The following is a 20,506-nucleotide window of genomic DNA, read 5'->3' as shown; positions in this document are numbered from 1 at the left end:
TGACTAACTGATCTTGGGCTGCCCAGGCATACCTTTCCAGGTGGAAGTCCATAAGTAACAAAGTGTGAGCACTTCGTAAGTTGCTGCAGGTTACATCTTCTTGGGTGAACTTTCACTCCTTTCCCATGGTTCCTTTTTCCTTCCACTTCTCGGACCCAGCCTTCTCCCTGTTATATATACACCAGGGGGTGAAGCACAGAACACAAACAAGCCTGGGAAAATGCAGAACTGGCATTAACCCCTTCCCTACCTGGGCAGCTAAGCAACTAACTAAAACAGCAGCACTCCATAACTTGGCATCTGCCTACAAGCTGGTCTATGGTAATGTAACACTGAGCAGATACAGTATAAAAAATGTTATATTGAGCTGGTATGGGATAATGGGCAATTACTGATTAATATGATAATTGAAAGATTGTTGACATCTTCTGCTATGATAAATTGCAGAGTAGTTGATCAGGCAGGGCCATTTACTGGCCCGGATACAGATACAATTGTGTATCTATCGGCGGGCGTAACGTATCTCAGATACGTTACGCCGCCGTTAATTAGGGCGCAAGTTCTGTATTCAGAAAGAACTTGCGCCCTAAGTTAAGGCGGCGTAGCGTATGTGGTCCGGCGTAAGCCCACGGAATTCAAATTCTCCATGCAGTGGGCGTGTTATATGGTAATGATGGCTGACCCCACGCAAATTACGTTTTTGGCTAACGGCGCATGCGCCGCCCGTGAACGTATCCCAGTGCGCATGCTCCAAATTAACCCGCAAAAAGCCAATGCTTTCGACGTGAACGTAAATTACGCCCAGCCCTATTCGCGAACGACTTACGCAAACGACGTAATCGACGGAAAATTTGACGCTGGCCCGACGTCCGTACTTAACATAGAATACGCCTCATATAGCAGGGGTAACTTTACGCCGGAAAAAGCCTAACGTAAACGACGTAAAAAAATGTGCCGGGCGGACGTACGTTTCTGAATCGGCGTATCTACCTAATTTGCATATTCCTCGCGTAAATCTACAGAAGCGCCAAATAGCGGCCAGCGTAAATATGGAGCCTAAGATATGACGGTGTAAGAGACTTAAGCCGGTCGGATCTTAGGGAAATCTATGCGTAACTGATTCTACGTATCAGGCGCAGAGATACGACCCCGCACACTCAGAGTTACGACGGCGTATCCGGAGATACACTGTCGTAACTCCTATCTGAATCCGAGCCACTGTGTTTAAAATAAACATGTTTTTTAACAACTTTAGTCATTTATCAGCCAGTCAGTTCCTCACATATATGATGTCCAATTGGACGGCTACTGACCATATTAGGCAGGCTTGATCTTATGTTTGCTGGTATTTACAGTGATCTAATGTATGTCCAAGTGATCTTTTCTGGTTTATAGATTTGCTTTGAAGGTGAGAAAGCTATACAAAAAACAATTGCTCTAATTTTATTCACATACATAGGGGCATCAGTTGTGTGCAAGCAACCAAATCATATCCACACAATACATCTTATACACCTTCCACGTGTGCAGATATGCATGCGCAGGCTACAGCATACATGTGGTGAACTTACTAAGATGTGTGCTTTTCTATGGAGTGTACACTCCAGTGTCTAAACATATACCAATTATGTGGTAGCATGCGGAAAAATAAAAATTAGATTTTTGGGTCTGACCACTGTTGGAATTTTTTTATGTATATCTCATATTGAAGCAAACCTTTACGAAATATACATTTTTATGTGTAAAAAAAAACAAAAAACAAAGGTAATGTGCATACATATACCTGCTGGTCAAGCAAACATACATTTATGAACAATACGCAACCGCTTGGAAATAGCAGAGAGTCAAGCCTCGTAACAGAGCTTTTTTTCTCAGAAAATAGGTGCAGGAACTCAACCACGACCCGTTCAGATTTTACAAACAGTAGAAGGGTCTTAAAGGGGCATTAAATACCAGGATTGCATTACATACAGAGTGCAGAGTTCAGGTGGTTACACACAGAGTGCAGAGCTGTCACTTGTAAACACAGAAACCAGACTTCTGTGTTTACAGGTGATTGTGGTGAGCAGGCACCAAAGGGTCTGAGCCAGAGGTGGTGGAACTGAGTTCCCCCAAGTTCCCCCTGAAAAAAAGCCCTACTCGTACACACGCACAGTTTTCTCGGCCAGAAACAGCAATAAAACTGCTGGCAGAGCTTTCTTGCCAAGTAAACCGTGCGTGTGCAGATTTCACGTTGGGAAAACTGCACAGAATCTCAACGAGAAAAATAGAGAACCTGCTTTCTTTTTTTCTTGTCGGGATTCTCGGCAGTGTTTTCCTGCCTCCATGAAAACCTGTGCATGCTCGAAATGACTTTGACGCATGTGCGGTCGCTTCCAAGGCATAGGTAGGGTGAAGCAAGATGACGGCGATGGCATCGAATGTGACGAGCGTGTGGCAAGTCACCGCGTTCATGCCATTCAAAAGAACAGCGGTTCTTTTGAATCGTACGTGTGTATACTCGGCCGGCAAGAAAATCTTGCCAGGAATCTTGTAAGGAAAAACAATGTTTTTTTCCGGACGAGAATCCCGTCCGTGTGTACAGGGCTTCAGAGTTTTTTAAGTTTTTATTTGTTAGTTCACGCACATTTAGGGCCAGATTCACAAAAGGGATACGACGGCGTATCTCCTGATAGGCCGTCGTATCTCTGTTTCTATCTATGCGACTGATTCATAGAATCAGTTACGCATAGGTATCCATAAGATCCGACAGGTGTAATTGTTTTACACTGTCGGATCTTAGGATGCAGTACCGCGGCCGCCGCTGGGGGGAGTTTGCGTCGTAAACCAGCGTCGGGTATGCAAATTAGGAGTTACGGTGATCCACGACGGAATTTCGCGTTCGCTACGTCGCCGCTAGTCTAGTTTCCCGTCGCAAAGTTAGTCGTCGTTTTGGGTGCCCTAACTTTAGTCAGCAATCGTATTGCTGTCTAAAGTATGGCCGTCGTTCCCGCGGCGAAATTTAAAATTTAACGTCGTTTGCGTAACACGTCCGGGAATACTGAAGTACGCTACGTGCGTCGCCGTTCGAAAAAATGACGTCACGGTGGGCAAAGCACAACGGGAATTGCGAAACTGAACATGCGCAGTAGGTCCGGCGCGGGAGCGCGCCTAATTTAAATGGCACACGCCCATTTGAATTGGCCCGCCTTGCGCCGGAGGCTGCCAGCGTAGTTTTCATCGCAAGTGCTTTGTGAATCAGGCACTTGCGATGAAAACTTGCGGCGGTGTAACGTATCTACGATACGTTACGCCGCCGCTCACCTACGTGAATCTGACCCCTAGTCTATAAATGCGGTAAAGCATGCTTGTTATACTCACTGTGTAACCTAAGGGGTTAATCCTCTGCATTGTGTAAAAAGGCTGTTTGATCCAGTCTTCCCTGGTCCTTCCCTTCTTCCACTGTCCCCAATCCATTTCCTGAAAGAACAGAGCCGTAGGTGCATGCTGCACATGCTCAGTTTGGTGTGTATTGCTAGAGAGATTTTTTATTTTCTTGGGAGAGTGCATGTGATCAGCACAGGGCCATTCAGCACTGTCCAGCCAAAGGGTCAGGGGTCCTGTAGCCTCATAGGACAATCAGGGAAGAATGAAAACTCCTCCTTCAAGCTTTAACCAGGCACTGACAAGACTGCTCTAACTGCTTATGAGAAAAGGTATTTAGCAGTTTATATTTACAAAAAAAGATTGCATTTTCATGTTATGTGTACTGTGGGAGACCAGATATAGTGAAAGCAGGTTTTAGTAACACTGTAAAGCATTTGTTACCACAACACTTCATATCACTGATATGTGCCTGCTGTACCATGTACTTGTATGAGAAAGTATCCCGTTCCCTTTGTATTGCTTCCTTTATGTGGAATCCCTGGTGTTCCTGCCAGTCCCTCTGCTTTCCTAATACAAACTGACCACACTAAGCAGGAGAGTACAGCGTGATCAGTTATCTAGCTATGCTGGTGTAGCACCTGGTTACTTGTAAGAACCGGTGCTAATTTAAATTTAGAGGGGGTCAGAGAGTTAGTTAGCTCTGACCAGGCTGATTTGTTTAAATGTGGGTCTCTGTCTCAGCTTGGCTGTGCTGTGGGCCAATTCTGTTGCTTCTGGGGTGCTGATCTCACCCCAGGATGACAGGTGACAGCAGTGGAGTCGAGGTTTGGGTGATTTTCCCCAGCAGCCTATCAGGAGGGAAAAAGAGGAATCACTGCTCTGAGATACTAATCAGAAAGTCTCCTCATCTGATCCAAAGCCAAGGGTGCTGGCAATGCATGGAATGATGCAAAATGAAGGAAAAACACACAAAAAGCGTGCCACAGCAGACGGTCAGGAGGGATTTTCCTCACTGTGCATGCTGGGGGAGGGTGTTAACAGATCCCATTTGGTCTGGGTCTTCTTCCAGTGTGGCGCCCACCTTTAGGGTGACCATACCACGGCGCCCGGCGAAATGGCCTTCCAGGCCGGAGTGCGCATGCCACGCGGTGTTCCTGGTTCCGGGGCCACGTTGGTCCAGAACATTTGAGCTGTGGCTGGGGCCCAGTGATCGACTGGGTCCCTAATCCTGAGAAGATCCCAAGCGTTGTTCCTTTGAGAGGAAGCTGTTCGGTGGGGAGTCCGCCTGAGGAGAGCCAAGAGAGGCTGGCAATCCAATAGGGTCTCGACCATCCAACGGGGATCAAGGTAATCGGGTACTGAAAGGCTGGACGTTGGTCACCTATCCGACGGTTGACTAACTACATGAAGGAGATCCAATTCTAGGGAGGGTCTGTGGCAGAGACTTTTTCCCTTAAAGTTCTGAGTGATACTCTGGCTGCCAGGTCAGTGAGAGAGGTCTGTCCAGGTACGCTATACCCACTCAGGCTGGACTGGTAAAAGAAACATTACACGTGGAAGCAGGACTGTTTCCCTATTGCTATGACTGAATCTGCTATTTCTCCTTCTACTAAATCTCTACTCTTCACCACAAGTATTATTGTTTTTACCCGGCTGGGTAATAAAGAGCACAGAAAAAGACACCTGTCGTGGACATTCCATTACTACTACTTTCACCATACAGGAGTCATGCGGTAACATGCTCCTTCGGGGATAGTGCTACACTGGGAACTCTGTGGGCCAGATTCTCAGAGCAAGTACGCCGGCGTATCTACTGATACACCGGCGTACTTTCAAATTTGCCGCGTCGTATCTTTAGTTTGAATCCTCAAACCAAGATACGACGGCTTCTGGCTTCGATCCGACAGGCGTACGGCTTCGTACGCCTTCGGATCGTAGGTGCAATACTTCAGCGCCCGCTGGGTGGAGTTTGCGTAGTTTTCCGTGTCGGGTATGCTAATTAGCTTTTTCCGTCGATCCGCGAAGGTACGCGTGGCCGTCGCATTCTCTTACGTCGTTGCTAGTCGACTTTTCCCGGCGTATAGTTAAAGCTGCTATTTTGTGGCGTATAGATAGACTTGCCATGTTAAAGTATGGCCGTCGTTCTCGCGTCGAATTTAAATATTTTTTTTTTGCGTAAGTCGTCCGTGAATAGGAAAGGACGTAACTCACGTCTAAGTTCAAAAAATGACGTCGGTGCGACGTCATTTCGCGCAAAGCACGGCGGGAAATTTCAAAACGGAGCATGCGCAGTTCAATCGGCGCGGGGACGCACTTCATTTAAATGAATCACGCCCCCTACCCGCCCAATTTGAAATACACGCCGAGAGATACACTACGCCGCCGTAACTTACGGCGCGAAATCTTCCTGGATTCGACTTAGAGCCAGGTAAGATACGGCGGCATAGCGTATCTCTGATACGCTGCGCCAGGGCAATTCTATGTGAATCTGGCCTGTGTGTTCTCCTCCAAAGATCAGACATGACCTGACACACGCCCCATGCGCAGCCATTCTCTGGGAAGCTCAGTGTGATGCAGCTTCTTCTCCCCCCAGCTTTTATGTAGCATTTGCATATGCATTTTTCATATCTATACAAATATGTTTGCCTTCCATTTCTATTTTAAACTGAACTGGTTGTTTCACAAGGTGGTTGTTTACAAACACTTTAAGTCATTGAACTTGTGTTTTTTTAATTTATTTTTTATTTTTCCTATTCTCAGATAAAATGTTGACATATCACTTTAATCAAAACAGACTCATAAGGTGAGCTAGTATGCATGGAACATCAGTGTATTTTAAAATGTGTATTCCTGCTCTTCTTCATTTCCCATTTTATTAGTACAGGAATTATCGGTGTTAACAATGTTACCATAATGAAGGCTTAACCTCTTGACGACCGCTTCACGAGGATATACGTCAGCAGAATGGCACGGCTGGGTAAATTGATGTATATATACATCACTTTGAATTTCCCGCAGTGCGGGCGCGCTCGTGCACCTGCTGCGAGCTCCATGACCGTGCCCGCGGGACCCGTGGACTCGATGTCCGCCGGTGTCCCATGATCGAATCACAGAGCTGCAGAACGGGGAGAGGCCAGTGTAAACAATGCCTCTCCCCCTTCTACCTAGTGACACGGACACTGATCGTCTGCTCCCTCTCATCGGGAGCAGCGATCAGTGACGTGTCACAGTAAGCCACGCCCCCAACAGTTAGAATCACTCCCTAGGACACACTTAACCCCTTTCTAGCCCCCTAGTGGTAACCCCTTCACTGCCATTTATACAGTAATCAGTGCATTTTTACGGTATAAATGACAATGGTCCCAAAATAGCGTCAAAAGTGTCCGATATGTCTGTGATAATGTCACAGTCACAATAAAAATCGCTGATCGCTGCCATTACTAGTAAAAAAAAATCTCAATAAAAATGCTGTAAAACTATCCCCTATTTTGTAGACACTATGGGCCAGATTCACAGAAAAAGTACGCCGGAGTATCTGCTGATACTCCGGCGTACTTTCAAATTTGCCGCGTCGTATCTTTATTTGTAATTCACAAACAAAGATACGACGGCTTTTGGCTAAGATCCGACAGGCGTACGGCGGCCGCTGGGTGGAGTTCGTGTCGTTTTCCAGCGTCGGGTATGCAAATTAGCTGATTACGGCGATCCACGAAGATACGCGTGTTCGTCGCAATCTCTTACGTCGTCGCTAGTCGTTTTTTCCCGTCGTAAAGTTAAGAGTGCTATTTAGATGGTGTAAAATTACACCATCCATGTTAAAGTATGGCCGTCGTTCCCGCGTCAAATTTTACATTTTATTTTTTGCGTAAGACGCCCGGGAATACGAAAGTACGTTACGCATGTCGCCGTTCAAAAAACACGTTGGGGCGCCGTAATTTCACGCAAAGCACGGCGGGAAATTTCCTAACGGAGCATGCGCAGAACGTTCGGCGCGGGAACGCGCCTAATTTAAATGGTACACGCCCCATTTGAATTAGGCGGGCTTGCACCGGACGGCTTTACGCTACGCCGCCGCAAGTTTACAGGCAAGTGCTTTGTGAATCAAGCACTTACGCCGAAAACTTGCGGCGGCAGTAACGTAAAGGGGATACGTTACACCACCATAATTATTCGTGAATCTGGCCCTATAACTTTTGCGCAAACAAATCAATATACGCTTATTGTGTTTTTTTTTTACCAAAAATATGTATCGACCTATACTGAGGAAAAAATAATATTTTTTGGGGGATATTTATTAAAGCAAAAGTCAAAAATATTGCTTTTTTTCAAAATTGTTGCTCTATTTTTGTTTATAGCGCAAAAAATAAGTGATCAAATAAAAAAAATATGTAAATTTTGTTTGGGAGCCACGTCGCGCGACCGCGCAATTGTCAGTTAAAGCGACACAGTGCCAAATCGCAAAAAGTGGCCTGGTCATTTGGCAGCAAAATGGTCCGGGGCTTAAGTGGTTAAAGAGTAACAGCTATAGAACTACAAATCTCAGCATGCAGGAGAAGCATGCAGCTTCAGATTAATGGAGTGACACGGAATCCATGGAAGCTGGGCACCGTGAATGTGATCTTTGCTTTCTCTGTATAAAATAAAGTCAATGATTGATAGGTAGAACTGACCTGACTAACTAAGGAAACAACAATTACTATTTTCTTGCCACAGAGAAGCACTTGCCGTAACTTCTCTTTTTTCTGCTAAAAATATGTGATTTGCAGATAAGAGCGGAATGTCACAAGTGCCCGCAATTTACATGTACACTTGTGACAAGAGGAACACAGCAACCAGGTAATGTTACGTAGGCGTTGTCTTCACAAGTCACCTGATTGCCTCTTCTTCCTAGTGCAGAGCCAGAGAGGCGAGATAAAGAGGAGGCAGAGGTGTGGTCCCTGACAGGTGGGTTTACCCTGAACTTCAGCCAAGGTGGTGTTCCCACCTTCTTGTGACTCAACTGATGTCTAATATTAATGACAGAGATCATCTGGTCTTTCTTCACTTGCCAAGCATTAAGACATCTGAAACATGCACAGATAATCTGTCTGAAGGATTGCTACCTCTGCAGGGATCCTTTAAGGGACTGTCCAGAACTCCTCATCCCAGGCTGAAATCTCAGATTTACACCATGGAAGAAGGGATAGATAACCCAACGTTCACCGCTGTAGATGAAGTAGCATTGAAGACTATTGAAAACGACATTAAAAAGGTGATCCCAAGTTCTGGAGTGACGGAAAAGAAAATCCAGGATCCCATTGGCAGTGAGGAGTATGAAGAGGGGCCGTGTGGCTGGGGACGCTTCACGCCGAGCTTTCTGCAGTGTTGTAACAATCCCAAGGGTTATTTAGTGATGTATAGCCTTCTGGCGATCATGCAAGGTGAGCAGCATTCCTTTCTCCTATTCTTCCTGACACAATGAAATAAAACCTGTTTGAATTCCTGTCTGTAGTGGGGAAGACAAATCCCTTTTATACTGGAAAGAAACAAAAAGTGTTGTCACTTTAGTCCCAAAGGATACATACAGTGTACCTGTCATTTACCTTGGGGTAGATTCAGTAAGCAATTGCGTCTACGTAACCATAGTTACGCAGCGCAGTTGCTTAGTTGCGCCGGCGTAACGACTTTTCTGTATTCCGAAAGCTCGTTACGCCGACTGCAGCCTAAGATATGACTGGCATAAGGCTCTTATGCCGTCGTATCGTAGGCTGCATTCTTACGATGGCTGCTAGGTGGCGTTCCCGTAGTGGTCAGCCGATTCACAACCGTACGCGCGCCCTGCGTACGCAGTTTACGTCGTTTGCATTCGTCGTGTTCCGCGTAAGGCTGCTCCTGCTATTAGCAGGGGCAGCCAATGCTAAGTATACCCGTCGTTCCCGCGTCGCGATGTTTGAAAATTATGTTTTTTGCGTAAGTGAATCGTAAATGGCGCTGGACGCCATTTACGTTCACGTCAAAGCAAATGACGTCCTTGCGACGTCATTTGCCGCAATGCACGTCGGGAAAGTTTCCCGACGGAGCATGCACACTACGTTCGGCGCAGGAACGAGCCTAATTTAAATGATCCACGCCCCCTATGGGATCATTTAAATTACGCGCGCTTACGCCGGCCATTTTTACGGAGCGCCCGCGCAAATTACGGAGCTACTGCTTCGTGAATGAAGCGTAGCGCAGGTAATTTACGGAGGCGCAGCGTTAAAACGGTACGCTGCGCCTCCGTAAGAGGGCGCAAGTCGTACCTGAATCCAAACCCTTGTTATCATTAGACATGTGCACACTGACATATTTTGTTTCCGAATTTCGTTTTCGTCTGAAAAATAAATGTATTTTGTTACTCCTGAAATTCGTTTTTATTCATTTTGTTTCGTTAAAAAAAATGCATTCGTCCGAAAATCTGAATGAACTAAGGTCGAATCTATCATTGAAGGCTTATGGTGTCTGTCGAATGTTCTAAGAAGATTCGACGGACCAGCAAAACTGTACGACGCCGCAATTGTACATTTCCGGACTAATGTTCTGCCTACAAGCTGTAGAAGAATTCTAATGTTGTATGACTAGTAATAATTATATTTATAAATTATTATTACTAGTCAACCAACATTCAAATTCTTCTATAGCCTATGGGCCGAGCATTTGACCAGAAATGTACGATCGCGGCGTCGTACAGTTTAGCTGCTTCGTCAAATCTTCTTAGAACTTTCAACAGACACCATAAGCCTTCAATGACAGATTTGACGTTTGTATGTTTTTCGCTGCTTCGTCGGATCTTCGTCGTTCATGTCGAATGGTCTACCCCAACACTGTCTCTATAATGTTGAATCTTTCCTCTCTATGTAGAATAAACTTGGACTAATAGAGTTAAGGTTAGGCACATTCGACCACAGATTCGATAGACACAGATTTCTATTGTCAGCGTTGTGTCGAATCTCCTATCTATATCTAACTATTGTAGCAACGAAAACGAAAATAAAGCATTTTTTATGTCGGATCTTTTGGATTTCGGATTCTGCGCGTTCGTTTTTGTTTGTTAACCACTTGCTTACTGGGCACATATACCCCCCTCCTGCCCAGGTGAAATTTCAGCTTTCGGCACTGCATCTCTTTAACTAACAATTGCGCGGTCGTGCGACGTGGCTGCCAAACAAAATTGACGTCCTTTTTTCCCCACAAGTAGAGCTTTCTTTTGGTGGTATTTGATCGCCTGTGCGGTTTTTATTTTTTGCGCTATAAACAAAAAAGTGAGACAATTTTGAAAAAAATACAATATTTTTTACTTCTTGCTATAATAAATATCCCAATTTAAAAAAAAAAAAACATTTTTTTTTCTCAGTTTAGGCCGATACGTATTCTTCTACATATTTATGGTAAAAAAAAATAAAAAATCGCAATAAGCGACTGGTTTGCGCAAAAGTTATAGCGCTTACAAAATAGGGGACAGAATTATTTTTTTTTAATTATTTTTTTTTACTAGAAATGGCGGCGATCTGCGATTTTTAATGGGACTGCGACGTTATGGCGGACACATCGGACACTTTTGACACATTTTTGGCGCCATTCACATTTATACTGCGATCAGTGCTATAAATATGCACTAATTACAGTATAAATGTGACTGGCATTGAAGGGGTTAACACTAGGGGGTGAGGAAGGGGTTAAATATGTTTCCTATGAAGTGTTCTAACTGTAGGTGGAGGGGGGGGTGACTGGGGGGGTGACCGATCTGTGTCTCTATGTACAAGAGACACAGATCCGTCTCCTCTCCAGAGACAGCACCGCTGTCTCTGTGTAAAACGGCAATGAGAGATGATCTCATATGTTTACATATGAGATCCTCTCTCATTGGCCGCACAGATCGCCTCGCGAACGGCCACTCTGATTGGCCGTTCGCGGCGATCTGTAATTGGCTGTGTCCGAGGGACACGGCCAACACAGATTTTCCCCGCAGCGCGCTCTGGAGCGCGCGCGGGGACCGCCCTAAGGGGCGGACGTCAATTGACGGCAGTTTGGAGATTGGGATCCGCACTGTAGCCGTCAATTGACGGCAGGCGGATCCCAAGTGGTTAAAATAACAAAAATACCCGAAATTCGGACGAAAATGCATTCGGATGAAAACTAATGCACATGTAGTTATCATAGTCATTCTATATACTATAATAAACCCATATACATGATTTATGTGTTTTAATTTTTAATTATGGCTCTGAGCAACCAGTCCAGTTCCGTGATTCGTTTTTTAAATCTGGACTTCAAAAATTACAGTTAAAAGCTGATTGGTTGGTAAGGGCAGCAAATTTTATCCGCAAAATGTGGAATAGAGACCCTCCAGAACTAGTTCTGATCATCTCAATAAAGTGTCAAAAAGAGCTGGATGCATTCCTAAATGTACTTATATAGTGCTGTCAATTTACACAGTGCTTTACATATATATTGTACATTCACATCAGTCCCTACCCTCAAGGAGCTTACAACCTAAGGTCCCTAACTCACATTCATACTATGGACAATTTAGACAGGATCCAAATAACCTATCAGCATGTCTTTAGAGTGTGGGAGGAAATCGGAGTACCTAGAGGAAACTCACGCAGGCACAGGGAGAACATGCAAACTCCAGGCAGATGGTGTCGTGGTGGAATTTAAACCAGTGACCCTTTTCGCTGCTAGGTGAAAGTGCTAACCACACCACTGTGCTGCCCATGCACAAAATATAACTGGATGCTGACATGTATAGGTAATAAAACCAGAGATTGTTGTTTCAGGGAATATCTGCCTTACGATGGATCGGGAAATCTTTTTTTCCTCTCGCTTGATCAAAATTGGATCATGCTTTATTGGGGGTTTTGCCTTCCTCTAGCTCAACTGTGGGTAAAGGATAATGTATACAGAGGGGCCCAGATTCAGGTAGATCCGCGCAATATTTGCGTGGGCAAAGGGCAAATATTTTGCTCTGCGCCCACGCAAATATTTGGATTTGCCCGCGATTCACGGAGCAGTAGCTCCGTAAATTGCGCCGGGCGCTATGCTAATTAGCCCTGCGTAAGGGCGCCTAATGTAAATGATCCCGCCGGGGGCGGGAATCATTTAAATTAGGCGCGCTCCCGCGCCGAGCGAACAGCGCATGCTCCGTCGGGAAACTTTCCCGACGTGCATTGCGGCAAATGACGTCGCAAGGACATCATTTGCTTCTAAGTGAACGTGAATGGCGTCCAGCGCCATTCACGAATCACTTACGTAAACGACGTGAAATTTAAATTTCACGAGTGGGAAGGGCGGCTATACTTTAGCATTGGCTGCCCCTACTATGAGAAGGAGCAGCCTTACGCTAAAGTCGCCGTACGGAAACTCCGTACCTTGCGTGCGCAGGGCCCGCGCAACTTTTGTGAATCGGTGGTAGTATGCAATTTGCATACTATACGCCGATCACAATGGCCGCGCCCCCTAGCGGCCAACGCAAGAATGCAGCCTGAGATATGAAGGCATAAGGAGGCTTATGTCTGTCATATCCTAGGCTGCAGTCCGCGTAGCGATGTTCCTGAATCAGGGGCATTCGCTACGCGGGAGCAAAACAGCTATTGCGCCGCGCAACCTATGGTTGCGCGGGCGCAATAGCTTCTTGAATCTGGGCCAGGGTTTTTTTTCTGTTGTTTAACTACTTGACCCCCCTTCATGACCAGGCCTTTTTTGGTACTGCATTACTTTAACTTAATTGCGCAGTCGTGCGACACTGTACCCAAATAGAATGTATGTCCTTTTCCCCCCCACAAATAAAACTTTATTTTGGTGGTATTTGATCACCTCTGTGTTTTTTTTTTTTTTTGTGCTAAAAACATATATATAACAATATATATATATTTTTTACTTTCTGCTATAAAACATATTCAATAAAACAAATAAAAAAAACGAATTTCTTCATAAATTTAGGCCAATAAATATTATGCTACATGTTTTTGGTAAAAAAAAAAAAATTCCCACCGTGCGTATATGGATTGGTTTATGCAAACGTTATAGCGTTTACAAACTATGGGATATTTTGATTTGTTTTTTACTAGTAGTGTCGGCGATCGGTGACTTATAGAAACCATTTTGATTCAAAAATTGCCCACACAAACTTAGGTTGGCATTGGCAATAGGTGATTAATTTTTCAATTTAAAAAAAAATTAATCACTGTATTTTTTGTAAGCCAGTTGGACATTATAAATAAACTGTGCAACACACTACGTACAATGTGAATTCATTTTCATTAGGATGGATCCTGATTGGTTGTTATGGTGCTGAGCATTGCATTTAGTGCTTTTCTATGCATACAATTAAATCATTTTAGAAATGGGATAAAACAGGAAATTGTATGTGTATACAAGTGTATCTACAGCTACATTTTTCTAGTTTTAGATAGGATGGGGGAAGGTTTTAAGCCCTGTCAAGCACTCTGTTGGTCCTGCTGACCATTGACAGAAAATGGCAAATCCAAGATTTTGGAGTTGTCACCAGAACTACAGATGGCAGGAAATCATTCTATTGGATCAACTGTTCCTCTAACAACTGTCTAAAATAATTCCTCTTACTTACTGTTGCATCCTGAGTACATGAAATGAAGGGAATACACTTTAATACTTGTGCAGATGTACGGTACTTATATGTACATATGCTAAAATTGAATTGCAAATATAAAACTGAGGCCCCGTACACACGGCCGAGGAACTCGACGTGCCAAACACATCGAGTTCCTCGGCGTGTTCAGTCCTGGAGCCGCCGAGGAGCTCGGCGGGCCGAGTTCTCCCATAGAACAACGAGGAAATAGAGAACATGTTCTCTATTTCCTCGCCGAGGTCCTCGTCGGCTTCCTTGGCCGAAAGTGTACACACGGCCGGGTTTCTCGGCAGAATTCAGCTCTGAACCGAGTTTCTGGCTGAATTCTGCCGAGAAACTCGGTCGTGTGTACGGGGCCTCAGTGAGACGTTAAAACAGCAAAAGATGGGGTGGGGTATGTGTAGGGCAGAGGCATTGAATGGCTTTGCAGAAAATTAAATGAACGTGAACATTTTCATCTCCTTAGACATTATGGTGAATAGATTGACAAGCACACCAGTATCTCTGATGCGTAAAAGTCAGTAATATTCTACAAAGTCATGTAACAGCATTTGTAATACTTCCTGACCTAAAAATTGTGTAAGCTAGCCTTTCCTAACCTTGGAGCACATTAGTGTAACCAGTAAGTTACAGATACAAAATAAATCACTTTATCATTTTTAACACCTCTTTCTCTATATGACAATATTTTTTTTAGTAATAATTATGGATGAATAATAAGAACATTATCCAAAAAACACAGTCCGTGAAAATTGTAGTGTCCCTTTGCATTGGAGGTCAATGGGTAGGTGCCCCTTACATTAGTAGTTACTGTAGTGTTCCCTTACATTAATGGTCAATAAGCTAGGGTCCTTTTACATTGGTGGTCAGTGGGGTCGGGTCACCTTGCAGTGGAGGCCAATGAAGAAGTACCACCTTACTTTGGTGGTTAGTGGGGTAGGGTCACCTTGCAGTGGAGGCCAATGAAGAAGTGCCACCTTACTTTGGTGGTCAGTGGGGTAGGGTCACCTTGCAGTGGAGGCCAATGAAGAAGTACCACCTTACTTTGGTGGTCAGTGGGGTCGGGTCACCTTGCAGTGAAGGCCAATGAAGAAGTACCACCTTACATTGGTGGGCAGTGGGGTAGGTTCCCCTTGCAGTGGAGGTCAATGAAGAAGTACCACTTTACATTGGTGGGCAGTGGGGTAGGGTCCCCTTGCAGTGGAGGCCAATGAAGAAGTACCACCTTACTTTGGTGGTCAGTGGGGTCGGGTCACCTTGCAGTGAAGGCCAATGAAGAAGTACCACCTTACATTGGTGGGCAGTGGGGTAGGTTCCCCTTGCAGTGGAGGTCAATGAAGAAGTACCACTTTACATTGGTGGGCAGTGGGGTAGGGTCCCCTTGCAGTGGAGGCCAATGAAGAAGTATCACCTTACTTTGGTGTTCAGTGGGGTAGGGTCACCTTGCAGTGAAGGCCAATGAAGAAGTACCACCTTACATTGGTGGGCAGTGGGGTAGGGTCACTTTGCAGTGAAGGCCAATGAAAAAGTACCACTTTAAATTGGTGGGCAGTGGGGTAGGGTCCCCTTGCAGTGGAGGCCAATGAAGAAGTACCACCTTACATTGGTGGGCAGTGGGCTAGGGTTTCCTTACATTGTAGGTCAACGGAGAAGTGCCTGCTTACATGGTTCACTGGAGAAGTATCCCTTTACACTGGTGGTCATACTGTCCAATGATAAAGTACTCTCTTTCACTAATGGTCATTGAGAAAGGTTCCCTTACATTGCTGTTCAGTTATGGCAGGGAAAACCTTTATATTGATGGCTAGTAATAGAAGGGTTCCTTACATTGTTTGTTACTGGAAATATTGTTCCTTTACGTGGTGTCAGTGGGAAGAATGTCCCGTATACTAGTGGTCAGGGTAGTGCTCCCTTACGTTGATGTTCAGTGTGAAGAATACCTAACTGAAAAAAAAAAAAAACTTGCAAGACAAAGGCATAATGAGCTATGCATACTAGCTCTTTATGCAATACTTACCTCAGATCGAAGCCCTCGCAGCGGTCCTCATCTCCCCTTCCGGCCGCCATTATGTTGCTCGAGGCTTGCTTACGGGTATCGTGCTCAGGTGCAATGATTGGGCGAAACCGCAATGACGTCACTCCCACGAATGCGCACGGGAGCCGATGGTAACGACACACAGACTGAAGCAACAGCACATAGGTGCCATTGCTTCAGTTTCCCCCAGTGCGCATGTGTCGATTACATCGGCACATGCAGGGGACAGGGGATATCTCCTAAACCGTGTAGGTTTAGGAGATATTTTGGGTAGCTACAGGTATGCCTTATTAGGTAGTTTTATAGGGTTTACAACTATTTAAGCCAAGTACTGCAAATCACATTTGGATTTACATACACTTATACGTTTATGAGATTTTAGTGACTGGATTTACACCTGTTTTACACATGTCAGGGAACTGACATGACTTCAAGTTCATGTACTGCACTTTATCAGTAATATTTATTTATTTTTTATTTATTTTAGGTACTTAAATAGCTCCATCAATTTACGCAGCACTTTACATGTTTATTATACAGTAACATCAGTCCCTGCTCTCACGTAGCGATCTATGGTCCGTAAAAGCTGGGTACACACAGGCTGAAAATGGTCAGTTTGCCAACATTTTTAACCCATGAGTACAGCTCCTAGTCTGACAGAAGCCGATCCCACGACTGGTCTGTTGAACAATCATGCTGGAAAGCCAGCATCCGATCAGCACTATCAGCCATTGGCTAATCACTGTGTTCTGTTGGGGGGAGGGTCAGAATACAATAGCTCAGTAGGGAAATCGGCACACTAACATTGGATGTGTTAGTATAGTGATTTGTACGTTTTTTTTTGTTGAGCCCACTTGGTTGAACGGAAAAAAACAAACTTCTTGTGTGTACCCAGCATAACTCAAACTCATACTAGGGCCAATTTAGACATGAGCCAATTGCCTCCAGCATGTCTTTGTTTGGAGTGTGGGAGGAAACTGGAATACACAGGGGAAACTCACACATATACAGTGAGGACATGCTAACTCTGTGCAGATAGTGTCATAGCTGGGATTCAAACCGATGACCCTAGTGCTGCCGGGTAAAAGTGCTAACCACCTATCAGTGGCGGCTGTGTGACGTTTGAGGATGGGGGGGGCACCAGACCCCGCCCTTCCTTTTTGATCCCCCCACTTCTCATAACAGATAGGGTATATAGGTCAGCATTGGGTATATAGATCAGCATTACAGATCAGGGTATATAAGTCAGCATTGGGTATATCGATCAGTATTACAGATCAGGGTATATAGGTCAGCATTGGGTATATAGATCAGCATTACAGATAGCGTACATAGGTCAGCACTTGGTATATAGATCAGCATTACAGATAGCGTATATAGGTCAGCATTGGGTATATAGATCAGCATTACAGATCAGGGTATATAGGTCAGCATTAGGTTTATAGATCAGCATTACAGATCAGGGTATATAGGTCAGCATTGGGTATATAGATCAGCATTACAGATAGCATATATAGGTCAGCATTGGGTATATAGGTCAGCATTACAGATCAGGGTATATAGGTCAGCATTGGGTATATAGATCAGCATTACAGATAGCATATATAGGTCAGCACTTGGTATATAGATCAGCATTACAGATAGCATATATAGGTCAGCATTGGGTATATAGGTCAGCATTACAGATCGGGGTATATAGGTCAGCATTGGGTATATAGATCAGCATTACAGATAGCGTACATATGTCAGCACTTGGTATATAGATCAGCATTACAGATAGCGTATATAGGTCAGCATTTGGTATATAGATCAGCATTACAGATCAGGGTATATAGGTCAGCACTTGGTATATAGATCAGCATTACAGATAGCATATATAGGTCAGCATTGGGTATATAGGTCAGCATTACAGATCATGGTATATAGGTCAGCATTAGGGTTATAGATCAGCATTACAGATCAGGGTATATAGGTCAGCACTTGGTATATAGATCAGCATTACAGATAGCATATATAGATCAGCATTGGGTATATAGGTCAGCATTACAGATCAGGGTATATAGGTCAGCATTGGGTTTATAGATCAGCATTACAGATCAGGGTATATAGGTCAGCACTTGGTATATAGATCAGCATTACAGATAGCATATATAGATCAGCATTGGGTATATAGGTCAGCATTACAGATCAGGGTATATAGGTCAGCATTGGGTTTATAGATCAGCATTACAGATCAGGGTATATAGGTCAGCATTGGGTTTATAGATCAGCATTACAGATCAGGGTATATAGGTTAGCATTGGGTATAATGAATTTTCGTGACTTGCAGGACTGACAGCACTCCTGAGCCCCCCCTCCCTGCTTTCAGAACGGACACCCCCCAGCGGGACCGACAGCACTGCTCCGAGCACCACCGCTCCCGCCGGACTGACAAGGGGGCTCGTGGCTCGCGGGACTGACAGCACCTACCGCCCCCGCAGGAGGTCTGGCAATTACCGCGCTGTGTCCTCTCCTTCTGCTGTGTCTCCTCCAGTGTTGGCAGCAGCGGCGGCTGAGGAGTCTGCTCCTCATGCTTCCTGCGCTCTATCACTCCTCTTCCACCAAAGGGCTGGGCATCCAATAGGATCGCCCCACGCTTTGGCCAATCGAAAAACAGGTCTCACTGACCTGCCTCCTGATTGTCAGAGCTGCGCTGTAGTGGTAAAATAGTGAAAATGTACTTGCTATGGTCACACGATTGGGTGGGATCGGGGCGCACTCTCTGTGCCCCGAGCCCACCCTTTTTTTAATGCCTATTACAGCCTCAGGCTCTAATCATGTGCTTAAAAAAAAACACCCCCTTCCACCTCCGCCAGTCCATGCGTCTGGCGTCCTTAAAGGGGCCGAGCGCATGTATAGGAGGAGGCGGCAGGCATGGGGGGGCAGCACCCGTGCCCCCTCAATGCACAGGCTTCCACTTCCACCTATTATATGCTATTTTGATTCTTAGATTAGGTCAAAAATGATCAATGTGGAAGTTGAACTATAGGCTGCTTCTTTTCCCCACACCTGTTTCTCTGTGGAATTTGTATAAGGAAAGCCATTGCTGTACTGTAATGTAAGTGACCTCTCTCCTTTTTGCATACTATATTTTCTTGATAGCTGCATCCAGCTCATCCATGATACAGTAGACTTTGAAGAGGTCAAAACAGGGATTAGCAGCTCAAAATCTGAGGCTAGGGTAGTCTCTTGGGTAGAAATGGTGTGTTCACTTTTGCATGGGACAACACCTACTTCTATGAGGGAGTGCAAGTCGATCAAATCCTATAAAGGAGTGATGGCAGATTTCTAATCTAATTTTATGAATACCCTGCTGATCCTAGCACAGATCACCACACACCCGAATCTTCTGCAACTTCTTACTGCTACATTAAAGATAACACTAGGAGATTGTTAGGTTTCTGAGAGTCACCGGCATCACATCCCTTAATAATGGCTTCAGAACACGTTTAGGACGAGACAATGGGATTTTAAAGGTGCCAACACACGTTATTTCTTAAATATTATTGGCACAATGTCTCTAATGTCAGAGATAAACTCAACATCTCCTGGGGCAAACCACATGTTTACCTCTGACAAAGCAATACATGGGCTGGTTGCCCTTTTTGCAACCACTCCAGGGTCAGATTTTGAACTGCCCTGTAAAAAGATTTCCATGTGGGTTCTAGAGGCTCTGGTGATGTCTATTCTTTTGGACTACCCTCTTCCACAATAATGGCAGGTAATTCATTGGTTCGTATTTCCCCCTGTGGTTCACTAAAATCCCATTGAAACATCTTGCTGGTGTATGATTTATTGTGTTGATTTTACCACAAATAATGTGTTACAACACAATGATTATGTATGTAGTAGTTGTAAATTCTCCTGAAGAAGCCATGATCTAGTGAAACATGTTGAGCTGAAGTTACTGCATCTTCGCTGTAGCCACATGAATGCTCTATAATGATTTTATATATAAAATGTATATAATTTTAAAAGTTTACAATAAAATTTGGATATTTTTATAATAATGTGTGTTGGCACCTTTTGAAATCCCATTCTCTCGTTCTATACATAATTTGAAGCTACATTAACTACTAGCCGACCAGCCGCTGTATAACAGTTATATGGCGGCAGGTCGGCTCGGCTGCGCGAAATCACATAGGTATACGTCATTTCGCATTTCAGCCATTAGGGGCCGACGTGCATGCGCGATCACCGCCGCGCACCCGCAATCGCTCGTTACAGAGCGAGAACCGGGAGCTGTGTGTGTAAACACACAGCCTCCGGTCCTGTCAGGGGGAGAAATGACTGTTCGTCTGTTCATACAATGTATGAACAGCGATCTGTCATTTCCCCTAGTCAGTCCCACCCCCCCCTTCAGTTAGAACACACCTAGGGAACATAATTAACCCCTCCGTCGCCCTCTAGTGTTAACCCCTAGTGTTAGGGGTTCACTAGGG

General features: G+C 44.7%; 1 protein-coding gene across 1 annotated transcript in view; it reads left to right on the top strand.

Moving 5' to 3' along the window:
- Nucleotides 1–8,259: 8,259 nt before the first annotated feature.
- The window catches only part of SLCO4C1 (solute carrier organic anion transporter family member 4C1), a 97,464-nt gene continuing 85,217 nt past the window's right edge, over nucleotides 8,260–20,506 (top strand). The window contains exon 1 of the mRNA XM_040342838.1: nucleotides 8,260–8,786. Coding sequence (XP_040198772.1) covers nucleotides 8,369–8,786 — 418 coding nt within the window. The 5' untranslated portion in view covers nucleotides 8,260–8,368. The remainder of the gene's footprint in view (nucleotides 8,787–20,506) is intronic.

Source organism: Rana temporaria, chromosome 1 (assembly GCF_905171775.1).
Source record: "Rana temporaria chromosome 1, aRanTem1.1, whole genome shotgun sequence".
Taxonomy (NCBI): domain Eukaryota; kingdom Metazoa; phylum Chordata; class Amphibia; order Anura; family Ranidae; genus Rana; species Rana temporaria.
The sequence above is the reverse complement of the archived record's forward strand: the minus strand, read 5'-3'. Positions and strand labels throughout refer to the sequence as shown.